Source organism: Trachypithecus francoisi, unplaced genomic scaffold (genome assembly GCF_009764315.1).
Source record: "Trachypithecus francoisi isolate TF-2019V2 unplaced genomic scaffold, Tfra_2.0 Lachesis_group16, whole genome shotgun sequence".
Classification (NCBI taxonomy): Eukaryota; Metazoa; Chordata; class Mammalia; order Primates; family Cercopithecidae; genus Trachypithecus; species Trachypithecus francoisi.
The window spans coordinates 94,996,517-95,013,415 of NW_022681461.1; the positions used below are offsets into that span (position 1 = coordinate 94,996,517).

Consider the following 16,899-nt stretch of genomic DNA (forward strand, 5'->3'; position numbering starts at 1 on the left):
CTGTGGACCCATCCTGGTCACTGTGGATTTTGAGTCCTGATGTTTTGCATATTAGACTATGAGACTCTGGTTCCCATTTAAGTCTTCAATTTCGCTGTCGGTATGCTTGTATTCACAGGGCATGTCTTGGCCGACATTTGTGGAGTGTGGTTTGAATGTGAACTGACCCTGGTGTGCCTACTGGGTGCTGCCCAGGCCCAGCGTGAAGGTTGCATTCTGTGCCGTCTTCAGCTCTCAGAGCCGCACACCTGACTCTGGCACAGGCTGGGTCTTCATGAGCAGATTCGGAGGCTTTCTTGGTCTCCTGCCTCTAGTTGGCAGGGGGTGGGGCCTCTTCTGCTTTCTCTGCAGGAGGTGGACAGTTGGGAGGCATGTTTGCTGGTCGGGGTGGACAGTCAGGAGGGTTGTCTGCTGGTCAGGAGGTGGACAGTCGGGAGGGATGTCTGCTGGTCAGGGGGTGGACAGTCGGGAGGGATGTCTGCTGGTCAGGGGGTGGACAGTCGGGAGGGATGTCTGCTGGTCAGGGGGTGGACAGTCGGGAGGGATGTCTGCTGGTCAGGGGGTGAACAGTCGGGAGGATGTCTGCTGGTCAGGGGGTGGACAGTCGGGAGGGATGTCTGCTGGTCAGGGGGTGGACAGTCGGGAGGGATGTCTGCTGGTCAGGGGGTGGACGGTCGGGAGGCATGTTTGCTGGCCGGGGGTGGACAGTGTGTGGGGATGTTCGCTGGTCAGAGGATGGACATTTGGGAGGGATGTCTGCTGGTCAGAAGGTGGACAGTTGGGAGGGATGTTTGCTAGACAGTTGGGGGCAATGTCTGCTGGTCAGGGGTTGGACAGTTGGGAGGGACGTCTGCTGGTCAGGGGGTGGACAGTTGGGAAGGATGTTCACGGGTCAGGGGGTGGACAGTTGCGAGGGATGTTTGCTGGTCAGGGGGTAGACAGTTTGTGGGGATATTTGCTGGTCAGTGGGTAGACAGTTGGGGGGGATGTCTGCTGGTCAGGGGTGGACAGTTGGTGAGGATGTCTCCTGTATGGGCGGTGGACAGTTGGGAGATGCTTGCTGGTACAGGGGTGCTAGTTGGGAGGGGCGTGTGCTGGTGCTTGCTTGGTGCTAGTCAGTGTCACTGGAGGCAGCTCCCATGGGGAGGGAATGACAGACCCCTCCGTCTGTGGCAGCCATGTGGCTGGGAAGCAGACTCTGCTTCTTTCTTGGCCTGAGTCGAGTGGTTCTTCCATGAGTCCAAGGTCCCCGGCCAGCTTGCCTTCCTCTCCATCCTTTGGAGTCTTGTGGGAGCTGCCTTGAGCTGTGTCCCTCTCTGATCGTGACTGGTGACAGTCAGGTGGCCTGTGTCTGCGCCACCTCCCTTCTGGCCCAGAGCCAGAACCTCACCAGTACCTTTTCCCAAGGCTAAGGCCATATGGAACCAGCAATAGCCTCTCCCATTCTGCCTGAAATGAGGACTGTGACACCTAAGTCCATGGAAAGGCGAGAGGAAGGCGATCCCCAAGGAAAAGCTGCAGGAACAGTAAGTCCACATCAGACTGCGAGAGCAATGTTGAGGCCGAATCTCAGGACGAGGAGGCGGTTCTCCGTCTTTCTCTGCTCAGCAGCACTTTGGCGTGTGTGTGTATTGTTTGTTTGCTATCTGGGAGTTATTTCCTCCTAATTATAGAAGCCACATGCCTTCCACTTAGCGCCTAGAGGCGGAGAAGCATCGTCTGGCCCGAATCCCCTGCTCCTCCTGTGTGGCCGAGGCTCAGCTGTGGGAGGGGGGCTGAATGCACGCGGTGAAGGTGATGCTGGGGACGCCTTGCGGGGCATGCTGGGTCCTGGTGGTGCCCGGGCTCCTGAGACCCCCCCTGACAGGCAGGTGGAGGCTGGATGGGATGGCCTCTCAGGGAGCCAGCTGGGGGTGGTGAGAACTGGAGGCTCTGTGGCCAGCACAGTGGGTTCCGTGCCGGTGTGGTTGATTCCCCAGAGGAGCAGAGGCTGCCAGGAAGAACATGTGTGGAGGGTTTATTTTGCTTCATTTTCTTGTCTGTCATTGTGGAGTTTTATCACAAAGGCTGTGTAGGCTGCACAAAGACCTATGAGCCCCCAGGCAGGAGATGAAGACGTGGCGCCTCCCTCTTACAGCCACTCAGGTGGTGCTAGGCGCCAGCGCCTAGTTCTTTTCCTGCACAGACAGCTGCACGCGTCAGGCCGAGGACAGAGTCCTTTACTGGTGCTGCTGGTTGGGTATTTACTCCAGGGCTGGGGTCCCCTCCAGGGTCCATGAGCCCCACGGCGACACACGGCCAGCCCTGCCCTCCAGGCCTGCGTTTTGGGCTGCTCAGCTCCAAGCGCTTATCCTGACCAGAGTCCCATGTAGATGCCTCTGCACGTCTCCAGCGCTGCACGTCACAGCCCTTGGCAGAGCGGGGTGCGGTCTGTGAACAGCTGGGGATGCAGCTAGGCTGTGTAGCCTCCAGGCAGAGATGAGCACAGGACACTGAGCCCTTGGCAGACGTTGCACAGCACCCAACCCTCCATCCCTGGCTTTCCTGCTGGGGGCACTGGGCCCCATCGGAAGCTGGCACCATGCTCAGGAGGCCAGTCAGGAAAGATCCCTCTCCTAGAGCTGCAGTCGAGTTAGGTCAGGGATGAAATTAGACCGAGAAGGCAAGAGAGATGGCTCAGAAGAGGGTGGGGAGGGGCAGGGGCACGCAGGTGGTGGGGCAGCACTCCCTGAGGAGGTCAGGACCCTTGGGGCCAGGGATAGAGCTCTGTGGTGTGGGGGTCACCAGCAGCTCTCAGGGACCGCAGATGGGCAGAGGCTGCAGACTTCGGCTTGTTCCGAGTGGGGAGGGGCACCGGGGGCTTTAAGCAAAAAAGGCTCCTGGCGGACTTGGGCATTGAAGGTCAGTTCTGGCCACTGTGCACAGAGCATCCTCTCAAGAAGGCGGCTGAAGCCACCCTAAAGCTGTGTGGTGGAGGCCCAGTGCTCCCGGTGATGAGATGGACTGAGGGCAGGGACTGAGCGTTGGTGGGTCGGCTGGGAGCCTGGGGTCGGAGGTGGGGGCTGAGTCCGAGGGAAGATCTGGGGCTGTGTGAGTCTTGGACACTCATTCGGGATGTTGGATGGGCAGCGTCATTTATCTGTTTCTGCCTGCGTACAGGTACAGGTGCTTTCGTTTGGGGAGGCCTGGAGTATTTATGTAATAATGGAATCGTATTTATAAACCACTCTGCAGCTTCCCTGCCCAGCAGCGCGTCATCAGCTGTTTTCCTGTGAGCACCACGGTTGCTGGCTGTGCGCTGGTTCCCTGAGCCATGTTCTCTGTTCACAGGCTCTTACCCGCAGTGCTGCCACGGTGCCGTGTGCATCCCGGGAGCTTGCAGGTGTCCGCTAGCCGCCGTCTGCAGGGAGTGTCCCTCAAGCCCTCCCTTGTTCTGTGTCCTCAGGTTTGCTCTCCTGGCCTCTTCCCTGACCACGCCTCATCCCCTTACTCTGACCGTGGCCAATCAGGACCTGCGTGTCTGGTGGATTTTGGAAGCCGCCTCACTGGGGACGGGAGGCATAGGCCAGGGGACAGCCTGTGGGAGGGCTGGGCCATGGGGGCTGCAGAGGAGGAGTGTCCATGGCACCTAGATACAGGAGACCCTCGTGGGCAGGAGCGTGGCTGGTGGTGCGGTGGCCTTGGGAGTGTTGAGGCCGTCCCCTCAACCTCTTCCGTGGAAGCAGAGATGCCACTCATCACACGGCTTCCAGTAAAGAGGGCCTGGGACCCTCGGGGGACCCTCAAGTTCCCAGACTCCCGGACCATGTCCTTGCCGTTGTGCTGGCCGAGGGGCCTCTCAGCCCACGTCGGGGCCAGGGAGAGGGTCCTGCCTGTCTGGGTGTGCCCCCATGGTGGGCCCTGGAGGCTCCAGTCTCAGGGAGAGGAAAGCCCCGTCTGCCTTGGCCTCCTCACTGACGTCTCCAGGGGCTCCAGGGCCCAGCCCAGGCTTCCCGGGGCTGCGCTGTGCTCCTTTGGTTTCTGGAGTCCCTTGCAGATAACAGACAAGAGAAACACGCCTGTTGATCTCTAGCCCGTGAATTGTTTACTGTTCCTGGAGTGAGTGGTGGAAAGCCCTGCGAGGGGTTGGTTCAGAGGATGAGGCCTCACTGGAGAGTTTGTCTAGTTTACTCCGATGAGGCCTCACCTGGAGAGTTTGTCTAGTTTACTCCGAGCCTCATGTTCCTTTCAGTCGCTCCCTGAATCACTGTCTTCAGTGGGTCAGGACGAATCCACTGCCTGGGCCTGGGCCTGGACCAGTGCTCGTCAGGCCTGCTGTGTGGGGCCTGGGGGCGCTTGCAGGTGTGGACTGGCAGCTCATCAGGAAGAGCTGGGGAAGGCCTGAGACCAAGACAGCCTCCGGCCTGGAGGAGGCATGAGGCCTGGGCAGCCACATGGCTGAGGACGGTGTGAGGCCCCAGGGAGCCTCTGAGGGCTGGGGGAGGCATGAAGTCCAGGCAGCCCCTAAGGGCTGGGGAGGCACAAGGCCCAGGCAGTCTCTGGTGCTGCTGCATTGCTCTTGGGCAGCCTGGGGGGCCACAGGGCGTCTGGAGGCATCTGCGAGCGTCTGGGCTGTCCCAGCTGACGTGGGTCGTTTGCTCCACAGGCCACCAGCTTGGGCTCCCCATGGCGGGCAGCAAGTGGGACTCGGGGAACCCGGCTGTCAACCTGTCCACGGTGGCAGTGATGCCCGTGTCAGAGGAAGTGCCCCTCACCGCCTTCGCCCTGGAGCTGGAGCATGCCCTCAGCGCCATCGGTAAGCCTGAGCCTCCCGGCCTCCAGCCGTCCTTGGGTTCCGGGCCTGCTGAAGGGGGCGTGCCGGCTGCCCTCTGTCTTCGAGGGGACGCGGCGGTGGGTGGCCAGGGCTCAGGTGGGGTCAGTGTTCGGTAGCGTTTCCAAATTCCTGGCAGCTGTTAAATCTGGGGATTCAGGGACAAGGAGTTGAATTTCCTGAGAACTCAGAATTCTGCCATATTCAGGTATTCTGTAATCTTTGCAACATTTTATTTACAAGTTTCCATGTGATTATAGAGACCATGATAATAGGAAGTCAGTTTTCTGTGGGTTTAGGGTTATACTAAAAATTTCAGTGTTGTCTTGGCAAAATAATGCAATAATAATGAATGTGGCCGGGCACAGTGGCTCATGCCTGTAATTCCAGCACTTTGGGAGGCAGAGGTCAGGGTCAGGAGTTCAAGACCAGCCTGGCCAACATGGTAAAACCTCATCTCTACTAGAAATATAAAAATTAGCTGGGCGTGGTGGTGCACGTCTGTATTCCCAGCTACTGGGGAGGCTGAGGCAGGAGAATCACTTGAACCCGGGAGGTGGAGGTTGCAGTGAGCTGAGATCACATTATTGCACTGCAGCCTGGGCGACAGAGTAAGACTCCATCTCTAATAATAATAATAATAATAATAATAATAATGCAATGAATGTTGTATAATTATTATGAAACAATACATTGTGACAAGAGTATTTCAGAACCATGTGAAAATGCTCTCTCCTGATACAGACATTTGGTAATAGAAAACAATAAATGCAAAAAATGTATAATGTAGAAAGATACTACTATAAACGCCTAATATTTAAAAGTTATTCTCAGCCAGGTGCAGTGGCTCACGCCTGTAATCCCAGCACTTTGGGAGATGGAGGCGGGCGGATCACCTGAGGTCAGGAGTTCAAGACCAGCCTGACCAACATGGTGAAACCCCATCTCTACTGGAAATACAAAAATTAGCCGGGCATGGTAGCGGGCACCTGTAATCCTGGCTACGTGGGAGGCTGAGGCAGGAGAATCGCTTGAACCCAGGAGGTAGAGGCTGCAGTGAGCCGAGATCTCACCACTGCACTCTAGCCTGGGTGACAGAGCAAGACTCTATCTCAAAAGTAAATAAATAAAAGTTACTCTCAAAACAAAATTTTAAAACACATAAAGCATGGATTGCCTTGTCTGATGACCTTGACCGTCATTACATGACACATATTCCCAGTATATGCAGAAAATCATACTCATTTCCAGTGACATCAGTCAGAGTATTCCGGGTGCATCCAAAAACGTCTTCTAGCTGTGCAGTGGAGCTGTACTGCTTCATAGAAACCAGTTACCTTTAAAAAACACTTTTTCGCCGGGCGCAGTGGCTCACGCCTGTAATCCCAGAACTTGGGGAGACTGAGGTGGGAGGATCACTTGAGGTCAAGAGTTCGAGACCGACCTAGCCAACATGTTGAAACCCCGTCTCACTAAAAACACAAAAATTAGCCGGGCTTGGTGGTGGGCACCTGTAGTCCCAGCTACGAGGGAGGCTGAGGCAGGAGAATCGCTTGACCTTGGGAAGTGGAGGTTGCAGTGAGCTGAGATGGTGCCATTGCACTCCAGCCTGGGCAACAGAGCGAGACTCCGTGTCAAAACAAACAAAAAAACCATTTTATTTTGAAATAATTATAGGATTGGAGAAATTGTAGAATAGTAAAGAGACCCCATGTTCCCTTCGCTGGGGCTCCCTCACGGGCAGCGCCTTAGGGGGTAACATCGAGGCTAGGACGTTGGCGTTTACATCGTCTGTAGACCCCTCGGGCCCCAGCAGCCCGTCCATGACCTCCTGGGTGTGTGCGGTACAGTGTGGCGTGGGTGCCATTTCTGTGACCTGCCCCACACAGGGCCATGGGGCCGCTCTGTCACAGAGGAGACCCTGCAGGTGGCTGCCACGTTGTCACCCAGCACCCCAGTTTGCTGGCAGCGAGGGACCTGTTCTCGATCTCTATAATTTTGTCATTCTGGGAAAGTGATAGAAATGGAACCACACAGTGTAGCCTCTGCAGACGGCCTTCTCCCACTCAGTCACGTGCACCCAGGTTCCTCCTGGCCTTTTTCTGGCCTGGAGCTCAGTTCTTTTTGGTGCTGAGTCATCGTCCGCTGCCTGGACGCACCAGTTTATCTGTTCATCTACTAGAGGGCATCTTGGCAGCTTTCAGGGTTTGGCAGTTAGGAGTGAAACTGCTGTAAACACCTGTGTGCGTGCTTCTGCGTGGACAGACGTTTTCAGTTCCTTTGGGTCAACACCAAGAAGCGCGATTGCCGGATCCTGTGGTCAGAGTATGTTTAGTTGTAGAAGAAACCACCGAGCCGACTTCCAGTGAGGCTGCACCGGGCTACGTCCCACAGCAGCGAGCAGGTTCCGGCTACTGCGTGTCCCACCGGCACTGGGCTGGATTTTGAGCTCAGAGCTGGGCCTTGGGTCCAAGGAGTATTCCAGTTCAGTTGTCAGAGGGGCCCTTATTTTGTGTGCCTCCAGGAAACAAATGTTGCCAGTTAAGGCAAGGCACAGGACACATTGATCTGATCTCTAGCTGTTTTTTTTTTTGGTTTTTGAGACGGAGTCTCGCTCTGTTACCCAGGCTGGAGTGCAGTGGCGCAATCTCGACTCTATCTCCCGGGTTCACGCCATTCTCCTGCCTCAGCCTCCCAAGTAGCTGGGACTACAGGCACCTGCCACCATGCCCAGCTGATTTTTTTATATTTTTAGTAGAGACAGGGTTTCACCGTGTTAGCCAAGATGGTCTCGATCTCCTGACCTCGTGGTCTGCCCGCGTCGCCTCCCAAAGTGCTGGGATTACAGGCGTGAGCCACGGCGCTTGGCCGATCTCTAGCTTATAATTAGAATTAGACCTCTCTGCTTCCCTCACATGAGGCTCTGGGTCCTTTCCCACCTGGCACTGCCAAGCAGCACCCTCTCAGGCTGAGCCCCTCATCTTAGCTTCTCCTCCAAGCCTCTGGTGGCTGTGATGCCAGGGCTGATGCTGGCGCCCCTGGTTGAGAAGGGCCCTGACAGCTGTGCCCATGAGGAAGATGCATACGAACAGGCATCTCGACACTGGGGACCCTAGCCTCTTGGTGTCTGGCGCCTCGATGATCTGGGTTTGGGAAATTATGTTATCTCCCATCGCACAACCTTCCCTGCCCTGCACACATGGCAGGACACAGAGATTCCAGTGCTCCTCGTGCTGGAGGAGACCGAGGCTCAGAGAGGCTGCCTGAGGCCTCCTTCAGGGCAGAGGGGAGGTAGCATCAGGCCACAGGCCCTTCCGCACTGGCAGGTGAAGAAGGCTTGGCAGTTGTGCTGAAGGGGAGCGGGCCTTGGGGGTGGGGAATAGACTCGCACTGCCTTGCTTGGCGTTGGTGCCTTGCTCAGCCTTGGAGGTGGGCGGCCTGGGCAGGCTCCGTTACTGGTGGTGGTGTTTTCAGGCCCGACCCTGCTGCTGACCAGTGACAACATAAAACGGCGCCTCGGCTCTGCTGCCCTGGACAGGTGCGTGCCGTCAGCTCTTACTCCCTCCTCCCAGCCGGCCCAGTGCAGCCCTGAGAGGTGTCCCCACTCTGTCACGTCCGGCATCTGTACTGCAGCTCCTCGTCCGGCACACCGGGGTGTGAGGGCTGATGACATGCTGCCCCTCACCAAACACACACTGGGCAGCGGTGACCTGCTGGGCACTGTCGGGCCTCCCAGGAGACCCTGGCCCACGCTTCCCGCCTGGGCAGCCCCGGGTCTCACCTTCCCCCGCCTGCCCCGCAGCGAGCCTCAGCCTCTGGGCTTAACTGCAGCTTGTGCTTGACCACCTAGGCTCTGAATGACTCACTGCGAACTAGAGATAGCAGGAAGTGCTGGGCCGGGAGGGGAAGGGGCAGCGGCTGGTGCTGGCCTCTGCTGCCTCTTTCCACTGGGGACACGCACTGAGAGTGCCAGGCCCCTGCAGTGTAGTGAGGTACTCCCTCTGCGGCCTGCAGTGTCCATGAGTACCGGCTGTCCAGCTGGCTGGGGCAGCAGGAGGACACGCACAGGATCGTGCTCTACCAGGCAGACGGCACGCTCACACCCTGGACCCAGCGCTGCGTGCGCCAGGCCGACTGCATCCTCATCGTGGGCCTGGGTGACCAGGAGCCCACGGTGGGCGAGGTGAGCACAGGGAGGGCCCGTGGAGCTGGGGAGAGCCCTCTCTTCAGAACCTCCTGTTTCTCTTTTCCTTTGAGTGAAATACTGCACAAACTCAGAAAAGGACAGATAATGAGAGCCAACGCTCAGATATCTGCTACCGCGTTTTAAAAACATGGTGCTGTATTGACCTCCAGCGGTCCCAGCACAGGCAGGGCAGGGGCCCCACGTGGCCTCTTGTGAAGTCAAAGCCTCTGGCCGCCTTTCGCACTTTTACAGCCGGTACAGGAAGCCCTTTCCAGGTCTAACCTTTTACATAAACGGTGCCCTATTTTATGTCGTCTGAAGTTTGCTCTTCTCCACAGCATTTAGGTTTCGGCGTCGTTCCTGTTCCCCTCACTGCTTTTTCTGGCTGCTTAGTTTTCCTCTTGTGAATGCCTCACTCTCTGCCTCTGCATCCTCAGCCAACGGGAACAGCCTTGTGCAGGCACCTTCGGGATGCCGGCCCCAGGCTGTGTCTGCAGGTTCCCAGATGGCAGCAGATCGCTGACCCGATTGCCTGTGGACCTTCCACCTGGCCATTGCTGCAGGCGAGGCCTCGGGCTCACGACTGCCCAGTCCTGTTTGCGTTCTCCAGCTTCCTGCCTTCAGTTCGCATTTCCGTCTCCCTCCTCTGCTCCCTGCTCTGTTCTCATCACAAGCCTGCCTGGGCTAATCCTGGGGCAGCTAAAAATTCCTCCTCTCTGATGTATGTTCCTGTTCTGCAGCTAGTGATGCTCCCTTGTGAGGGTTTGTTTGCAAAATACCTCATTTGAAAAGGTTGCTGTATGTGTTTATGAGGCAGTGTTAGAGAAACAGAAAGAGGAGGTGCCCCCTCCTGCCGTGCTGACCTTGCCTGGCACCGTGGACGGACGGACCCCTGCCGTCAGAGCTTCGGCAGCGCCAAGACCAGGCCACAGCCAAGTTGCTTTGCAGAACCCAGGAGCTGCTCCCGGGGTCCTGCCCTCAGACCCTCTGTGTTGCCCTCAGCTCCGTCCTGCCCCGAGTCCCAGGCTCGCCTGGCTGGCAGACACGTGGGCTCTGCCTTTCAGCTGGAGCGGATGCTGGAGAGCACAGCTGTGCGTGCTCAGAAGCAGCTGATCCTGCTGCACCGGGAGGAGGGCCCATCGCCCGCCCGCACCGTGGAGTGGCTGAACATGCGGAGCTGGTGCTCCAGCCACCTGCACCTCTGCTGCCCGCGCCGCGTCTTCTCCAGGAGGAGCCTGCCCAAGCTGGTGAGGCAGGGAGAGCCAGGCGGCCTGCCTGTGTCTCCGTGGTTCATTTCCTTGAATGTCCGAAGCCTTCTTCACGTTCCCCACCTGATTTCCTGACACCTGCGCTCCCTGGGCCCTTCCTGTGCTTGTGAACATGACCCTGCCTCAAGTCTCCTTCATCTTGCCCTTTGGGCCTCTTGTGGCCACGGCAAGGTGACACGCCCTGCAGCTAGGAGGCAGCCAGCAGGGTGGGGGCAGGCACAGGGCGGCCATGGGGCTGGGGGCTCAGCGAACCCTGGGAGACTGGCCTGATGTCAGGGAAGGGGCAGTAAACCCTGGGGGCTGGGCCTCACGTCAGGGCTGCTCAGGGCTGAGGCTGAGGCCCCACATCCAGCCGACAAGGGTGTCCTCAGGCCAGCACTGCTCCCTCCTTTGGGCAGAAGATCCTGAGACTTTTTTGTTGTTGTTGTTTTTATTTTTTATTTTTTGAGATGGAGTCTCGCTCTGTCGCCCAGGCTGGAGTGCAGTGGCCGGATCTCAGCTCACTGCAAGCTCCGCCTCCCGGGTTTACGCCATTCTCCTGCCTCAGCCTCCCCAGTAGCTGGGACTACAGGCGCCCACCACATCGCCCGGCTAGTTTTTTGTATTTTTTAGTAGAGACGGGGTTTCACCGGTTTAGCCAGGATGGTCTCGATCTCCTGACCTGGTGATCCGCCCATCTCGGCCTTCCAAAGTGCTGGGATTACAGGCTTGAGCCACCACACCCGGCCCCTGAGACTTTTAATTCCAGTGTCCTCAGGCAGCCCTGGGGCTTGAAGGTGAGAGGTGTCTGGGGGCTGCTCATGCTTCACAGCCCCCAGCCCACAGCTCTGTCCAGGAACCCGCACCCTGAAAGCACCATCTGCTGCAGGATTGGGGGACCCCAGTGGGGACAGCTCTGAGGAGGCCCTCTGGCCCACCACCCAGGCCCACTCTCTTGCTCACGTACCCTCTGCCAGTGTCCTCCCCGCAGTAGCTGTTCTGTCTCTGGGGCCCGGCCCAGGCACTGAGGCGCTGATCAGTCTTATCAGGCAGGGCCTACTGCATGCTGGAGAGGATTTGGGGTCAGTTTGGGTTAGAAGTGGAGGAAACTCCCTCAAGTCAAGCCAGGATGCGAGGTCTCGGCCGAGGGTGGGGCCCCGCACCAGCCCTGCCTGACGGCTCCTCCCCTAGGTGGAGATGTACAAGCGCGTCTTCCAGCGGCCCCCCGACCGACACTCAGACTTCTCCCGCTTGGCGAGGGTGCTGACAGGCAACGCCATTGCCCTGGTGCTTGGGGGAGGGGGAGCAAGGTGAGTGCCCCCCACTTCCCATGCACTCCTCACGGTTGTGTGTGTGGTGACAGTCGCCCCCTCGGGTGCTGGGAGGTGCTGGGTGCTGGGGTAGGGGGTGTCACCTGAAGACAGGGAGACCCTCAGGCTGCCTGTCCAGACCTAGCGCACATGGTGTGCCCACTGACACCCAGAGTGGCCCTGGTTTTATTATGGCCAGTTAAGTAGAAGACGTATCTCGTTTTGACTGCCTTTGCTTACAAGTGGCTCCTTGGACCAGGCGCGGTGGCTCCCACCTGTAATCCCAGCACTTTGGGAGGCTGAGGCGGGCAGACCACGAGGTCAAGAGATTGAGACCATCCTGGCCAACATGGCGAAACCCAGTCTCTACTAAAAATAGAAAAATCAGCTAGGCGCGGTGGTGTGCACCTGTAGTCCCAGCTACTCGGGAGGCTGAGGCAGGAGAATTGCTTGAACGTGGGAGGCGGAGGTTGCAGTGAGCCAAGACTGCGCCATTGCACTCCAGCCTGGGGACAGAGCGAGACTATGTCTGAAAAAACCAAACAAAAAAAGAAGTGGTTGCTTGTTGGCCCTTTGCATCTGCTCTGAAACCTCTGCTCTTTCCTCAGCCGGTCTTTCCTGGGGTCTGGTGAGTTTCCTTCACTCTAATACTTGATAAAGAATGATCTGCTCGGCCGGGCACAGCGGCTCAAGCCTGTAATCCCAGCACTTTAGAGGCCGAGGCGGGCGGATCACGAGGTCGGGAGATTGAGACCATCCTGGCTAACACGGTGAAACCCCATCTCTACTAAAAAATACAAAAAACTAGCCAGGCGAGGTGGTGGATGCCTGTAGTCCCAGCTACTCGGGAGGCTGAGGCAGGAGAATGACATAAACCCAGGAGGCGGAGCTTGCAGTGAGCTGAGATCCAGCCACTGCACTCCAGCCCGGGCGACAGAGCAAGACTCCGTCTCAAAAAAAAAAAAAAAATGATCTGCTCTCTGCCCAAACTGAGTCCTTCAGGGACTTCAATCCCAGGTCACTCCTCCCCTGCCTTGTCATCAGACACCACCTTCTCCTGACCTTGAATAGATACACTTGGAACCGAGATGGAGCCCGGGAGCCCCAAGGAGGGTGGGACAGGCATGTGCCCCTCTGCTGAGCCAGGTGTGCATAAGGGGCAGGGCAGAGCCTCCTACCACTGCCCCCAAATGAAGGGAGGTCGCCGAGGGGTGCCCAGGCAGGGGTCCAGGCCAGGGCTGCCCTGCTGGGGTGGGGCCTCTCCGGCAGCCTCTCCCATCTCCCACGGAGTGCCAGCACTGCTACCCAGGGAGGAGCTTGTAGGTAGCCCCAGGGCCTCGAGGATGCTTCTGCTGGCCCCAGGGCAGGGCCCTGTCAGCCCCTGGGGCTGATCCAGGTGGTGAAGTGCCCACTGCATCCTGCTGTCTAAGGGACTTTCCACCTCCTCTTGTGCCATACTTTCTCTTAAACACTGCAGCAGTTGGCCTAGAGCAGTTCAGTGGCTTGCCTGAGGTTGCCAGGCTGGGGACAGGACCCAGGTCTCCTTCTGTGGGTCTGGGACAGTGCAGGGACTTGGAGCAGTTGAGCCCACACCCGGGCTGGACTTGCAGGCCAGATCAGCGCATTTTTAATGAGAACGTAGCTTTGATCAAGATAATACTTAGAAGCCATACGTTTCTGTAAGGCACATAACTGCAGGCCCTTGCCCTCCCTCCAGCACCACGTCCAGAGTTATCCCAGAAATAACCACTTCCCGTGTTCTGGGCTGTCTGCTTGTCTGTATCTCTAAATTGTATTCCTATTCTACTAAGTTTTTGTTTTGTTTTGGTTTTGGTTTTAGATTGTTGACTTCTTATGCGCCTTCCACACTTGCAGTCAGAGTCTGTCCATCTCTAACTATCGATCAGTCACTCATCCATGCGTCTGTCTCCCTCCTTTCCACTCAAAATCCCAGTGTGGTTCCATCACTAGTTAGCCCACACTCACTGTCTATGTCGTTAGGACAGTGTGGGTGTCCCTCAGAGCTAAGTCACATCCCGTCCTATCCTATGATTGAAGTTCCTTCCTTGGACTTAATAATTATCACATTTGTTCAGTGTTCTGGGCATCCTTAGTTTACCCAAGGACACTGAGGCAGGCATTAACCTCCTCTCGGTATGTTCAGACACACCACTCGTCTCTGTTCAGTTTTCCGGAGTTGTCCTCCCTAAAGCCCTCTAGCCTCCTCCTATCTCCACTGGTTGCTTTCTAACGTGCTGCTGAGAAGTTGCCCTGGAATTTTCTTTAACCGCCATCCTGGAAACTACCTTCGTTTCTCTCCTATGTTCAGTTCCATTTCCTGTAATTTCATGTCTTCTTCTTCATTGGTTTATTTCTCATTTTGGTGGATACATGCTCTAGAAATTTCCCTAGGAAAAGATGCATGGGGAAGTAAACGTTTTAAGAGCATGCATATCAGCAAATGTCCTCATTCTGTTCCCACACTTGTATGATAGTTTGGCTGGGTATAGAATTCTAGATGGAAATAATTTTCCCTGAGAATTTTAAGGCATGGTTCCATTGTCTTTTTAGTTTTTTGTATTGTTGTTGAGAAATTTAGTGCTATTTTTATTCACAAGGCTTGTTTTTTCTTCTGGAACCTTGTAGGAGATTTTCTCTTTTTTAAAAACAAAACAAGAGTCTCACTGTGTTGCCCAGGCTGGAGTGCAGTGGCAATCATAAGCTCACTGTAGCCTCAACTCTCAGCTTCAAGCAGTCCTCCCCACTCAGCCTCCCAGAGTGCTGGGGTTACAGGTGGGAGCCACTGTGCCTGGCCTGAGACTCTGCATTCTTGGCATTCTGAAAGTGCATGATAACGGGCCTTCATGTGGCTCTTTTTGCATCCACTGACAGTGGATTCCCAGTGGACCCTTTCAAATTTGGAAACTCACAGGCTTCAACTCTGGGAAATTTATAATTTTTCTAAATGAAAATGTTTACCTCCCTCTTTTCTGTGTTCTCTCTTCCTGGAGCTTTTTTTTTTTTTTTTTTTGAGACAGAGTCTCGCTCTGTCACCTGGGCTGGAGTGCAGTGGCGCCATCTTGGCTCACTGCAAGCTCCGCCTTCCGGGTTCACCCCATTCTCCTGCTTCAGCCTCCCAAGTAGCTGGGACTACAGGTGCCCGCCACCACGCCCGGCTAATTTTTTTGTTTTTTTATAATTTTAGCAGAGACGGGGTTACCCCTTGTTAGCCAGGATGGTCTTGATCTCCTGACCTCGTGATCTGCCCAACTTGGCCTCCCAAAGTGCTGGGATTACAGGCGTGAGCCACCGCGCCCAGGCTTTTTTTTTTTTTTGAGACAGGATCTCTCTGTCACCCAGGCTGGAGTGCAGCCGTACAGCCAGAGCTCACTGCAGCCAGAAGTTCCTGGGCTCAGGCAATCCTCCCGCCTGAGCCTCCTGAGTTGCTGTGACTATAGGTGCAGGCCACCACACTTGGTTAAGTTGTTTTTCTTTTCTTTCCTTCTTTCCTTCTTTCTTTCTTTCTCTTTCTTTCTCTTTCTCTTTCTTTCTTTCTTTCTTTCTTTTTTTTTTTTTGAGAGATAGGGTTTCACCATGTTGCCAGGCAAATCTCAAACTCCTGGGCTCAAAGGGTCCTCCTGCCTCAGCCTCCCAAAGTGCTGGGATTACAGGCATGAGCCACTGCGCCCGGCCTTCCTGGAGCTTCTGATGATCAGATTTGGGGCATCTTAGATGGATCTTCTAATTTTTAGTCTTTTCTCTCCCCTATTCTTCATCTCTGTCCTTTTGTTCCACTTTCTGGAAGATTTTTCTCAAATGTGTCTTGCAGTTGATCTTTTCTGCAACAATATCGCTGAGGTCCAAGTGCGTTCCCCACTGCTGTCTGTGTTCCTCCAGGTTCCCCGCGGCCCTCCGGGTTCCCCGCAGCCCTCCGTGTTCCTCCGGGTTCCCCGCAGCCCTCCGTGTTCCTCCGGGTTCCCCGCAGCCCTCCGTGTTCCTCCCAGGCGGCGTCATGCTCCTGAGAACGTGCATCACGGGCTTTACTTTGCCCGCCTCGCTGGCTCAGGTTTTCCACTGCGCGCCTGTTGGTGTCTGGCATTGGTCACACGACATAGCATGCCTGAGATTTGTCTGTGCTCCTGACTCTCAGCAGTGGCACTGCCGGGTACACGCACCACACTTTGCTTCTCCCCCTTCCTGTTGATGGATGGTTGGTTTTCTGGTCTTGGTTATTACAAACAAAGCTGTTATCACCAACTCTTTTGTTTGTCTGTTTTGAGACAGGGTCTCGCTTTGTAGCCCAGGCTGGAGTGCAGTGGCATGATCTTGGCTCACTGCAACCTCCACCTCCTGGCTTCAGGTAATTCTCCTGCCTCAGCCTCCCCCGTAGCTGGGGTTACAGGCACCCGCCACCACGCCCAGCTAATTTTTGTATTTTTAGTAGAGATGCGGTTTCACTATGTTGGCCAGGCTGGTCTCGAACTCCCAACCTCAAGTGATCCCCCCCCTCCTCAACTTCCCAAAATGCTGGGATTACAGATGTGAGCCACCATACCCGGCCCAACTCTTCTTCAAATCCTTTTGTGGACACGTTTCCTTTCCTCTTGGGCGAATGCCCAGCAGTGTAAGTGCCCGGTCATGGCACAGTTGTATCACTTTACACTCCCACCAGCAATGTCTGAGAGTTTGAGTGGCCCACATCCCCACCGACCCTTGGTAATGGCAGTATTTTAAATTTTGCCCATTCTAATGGTCTGCAGTGGTGTCTCACTGTGATTCTCATTTGCATCCCTCCAGCGACTGAAGAGTAGAACACCTGTTCATGAGCTTGCTGGCCATTTGTGTATCTTCTTTTGTGGAGTATCCTTTTAAGTTCTTTATCCATTTTTTAATAGGTTTTTGTCTTTTACTATTGTATCGAAGGAGTTCTTTATTCTGAACACAAGTCTTTTGTGGATACATTTATTGCTGATATTGTCCTCAGTCTAGGCTTTTCTTCTCATTTTCTTAATGGCCTCTTTGGATGAACCATTTAAAATTTTGATGAAGTGTGATTTTCCAGTTTTTTTATGGTTATTAATTCCGGTGTCCTGAGAGGTTCCGTCTGTCCCAGGGTCACGGAGGTAGTCTCCGTCTTCTGGAAGCTTTTCTGGCCTCTACGTTTAAGTCTGTGAGCCACCGCAAACTGATTTTCATGACTGGCGTGAGGTGAGAGTTCAGTTTTCCCATGTGGTGTCTGATTGCTCTGGATGATACAGTTCGGCCATGTCCCCACCCAAATCTCACCTTGAATTATAACTCCCATAATCCCCACGTGTTGTGGGAGGGACCTGGTGGGAGGTAGTT

The 16,899-nt window shown here is 55.6% G+C and overlaps 1 protein-coding gene across 11 annotated transcripts in view; it reads left to right on the plus strand.

Annotated features, from left to right (window-relative positions):
• The window catches only part of PNPLA7 (patatin like phospholipase domain containing 7), an 80,384-nt gene that overhangs the window by 47,519 nt on the left and 15,966 nt on the right, over window positions 1–16,899 (plus strand). For all 11 annotated transcript variants that reach the window (XM_033238362.1, XM_033238364.1, XM_033238371.1 and 8 more), the window contains 5 exons: window positions 4,646–4,795; window positions 8,285–8,348; window positions 8,825–8,993; window positions 10,061–10,243; window positions 11,435–11,553. In XM_033238362.1, the coding sequence (XP_033094253.1) occupies window positions 4,646–4,795; window positions 8,285–8,348; window positions 8,825–8,993; window positions 10,061–10,243; window positions 11,435–11,553 (685 nt within the window). The remainder of the gene's footprint in view (window positions 1–4,645; window positions 4,796–8,284; window positions 8,349–8,824; window positions 8,994–10,060; window positions 10,244–11,434; window positions 11,554–16,899) is intronic.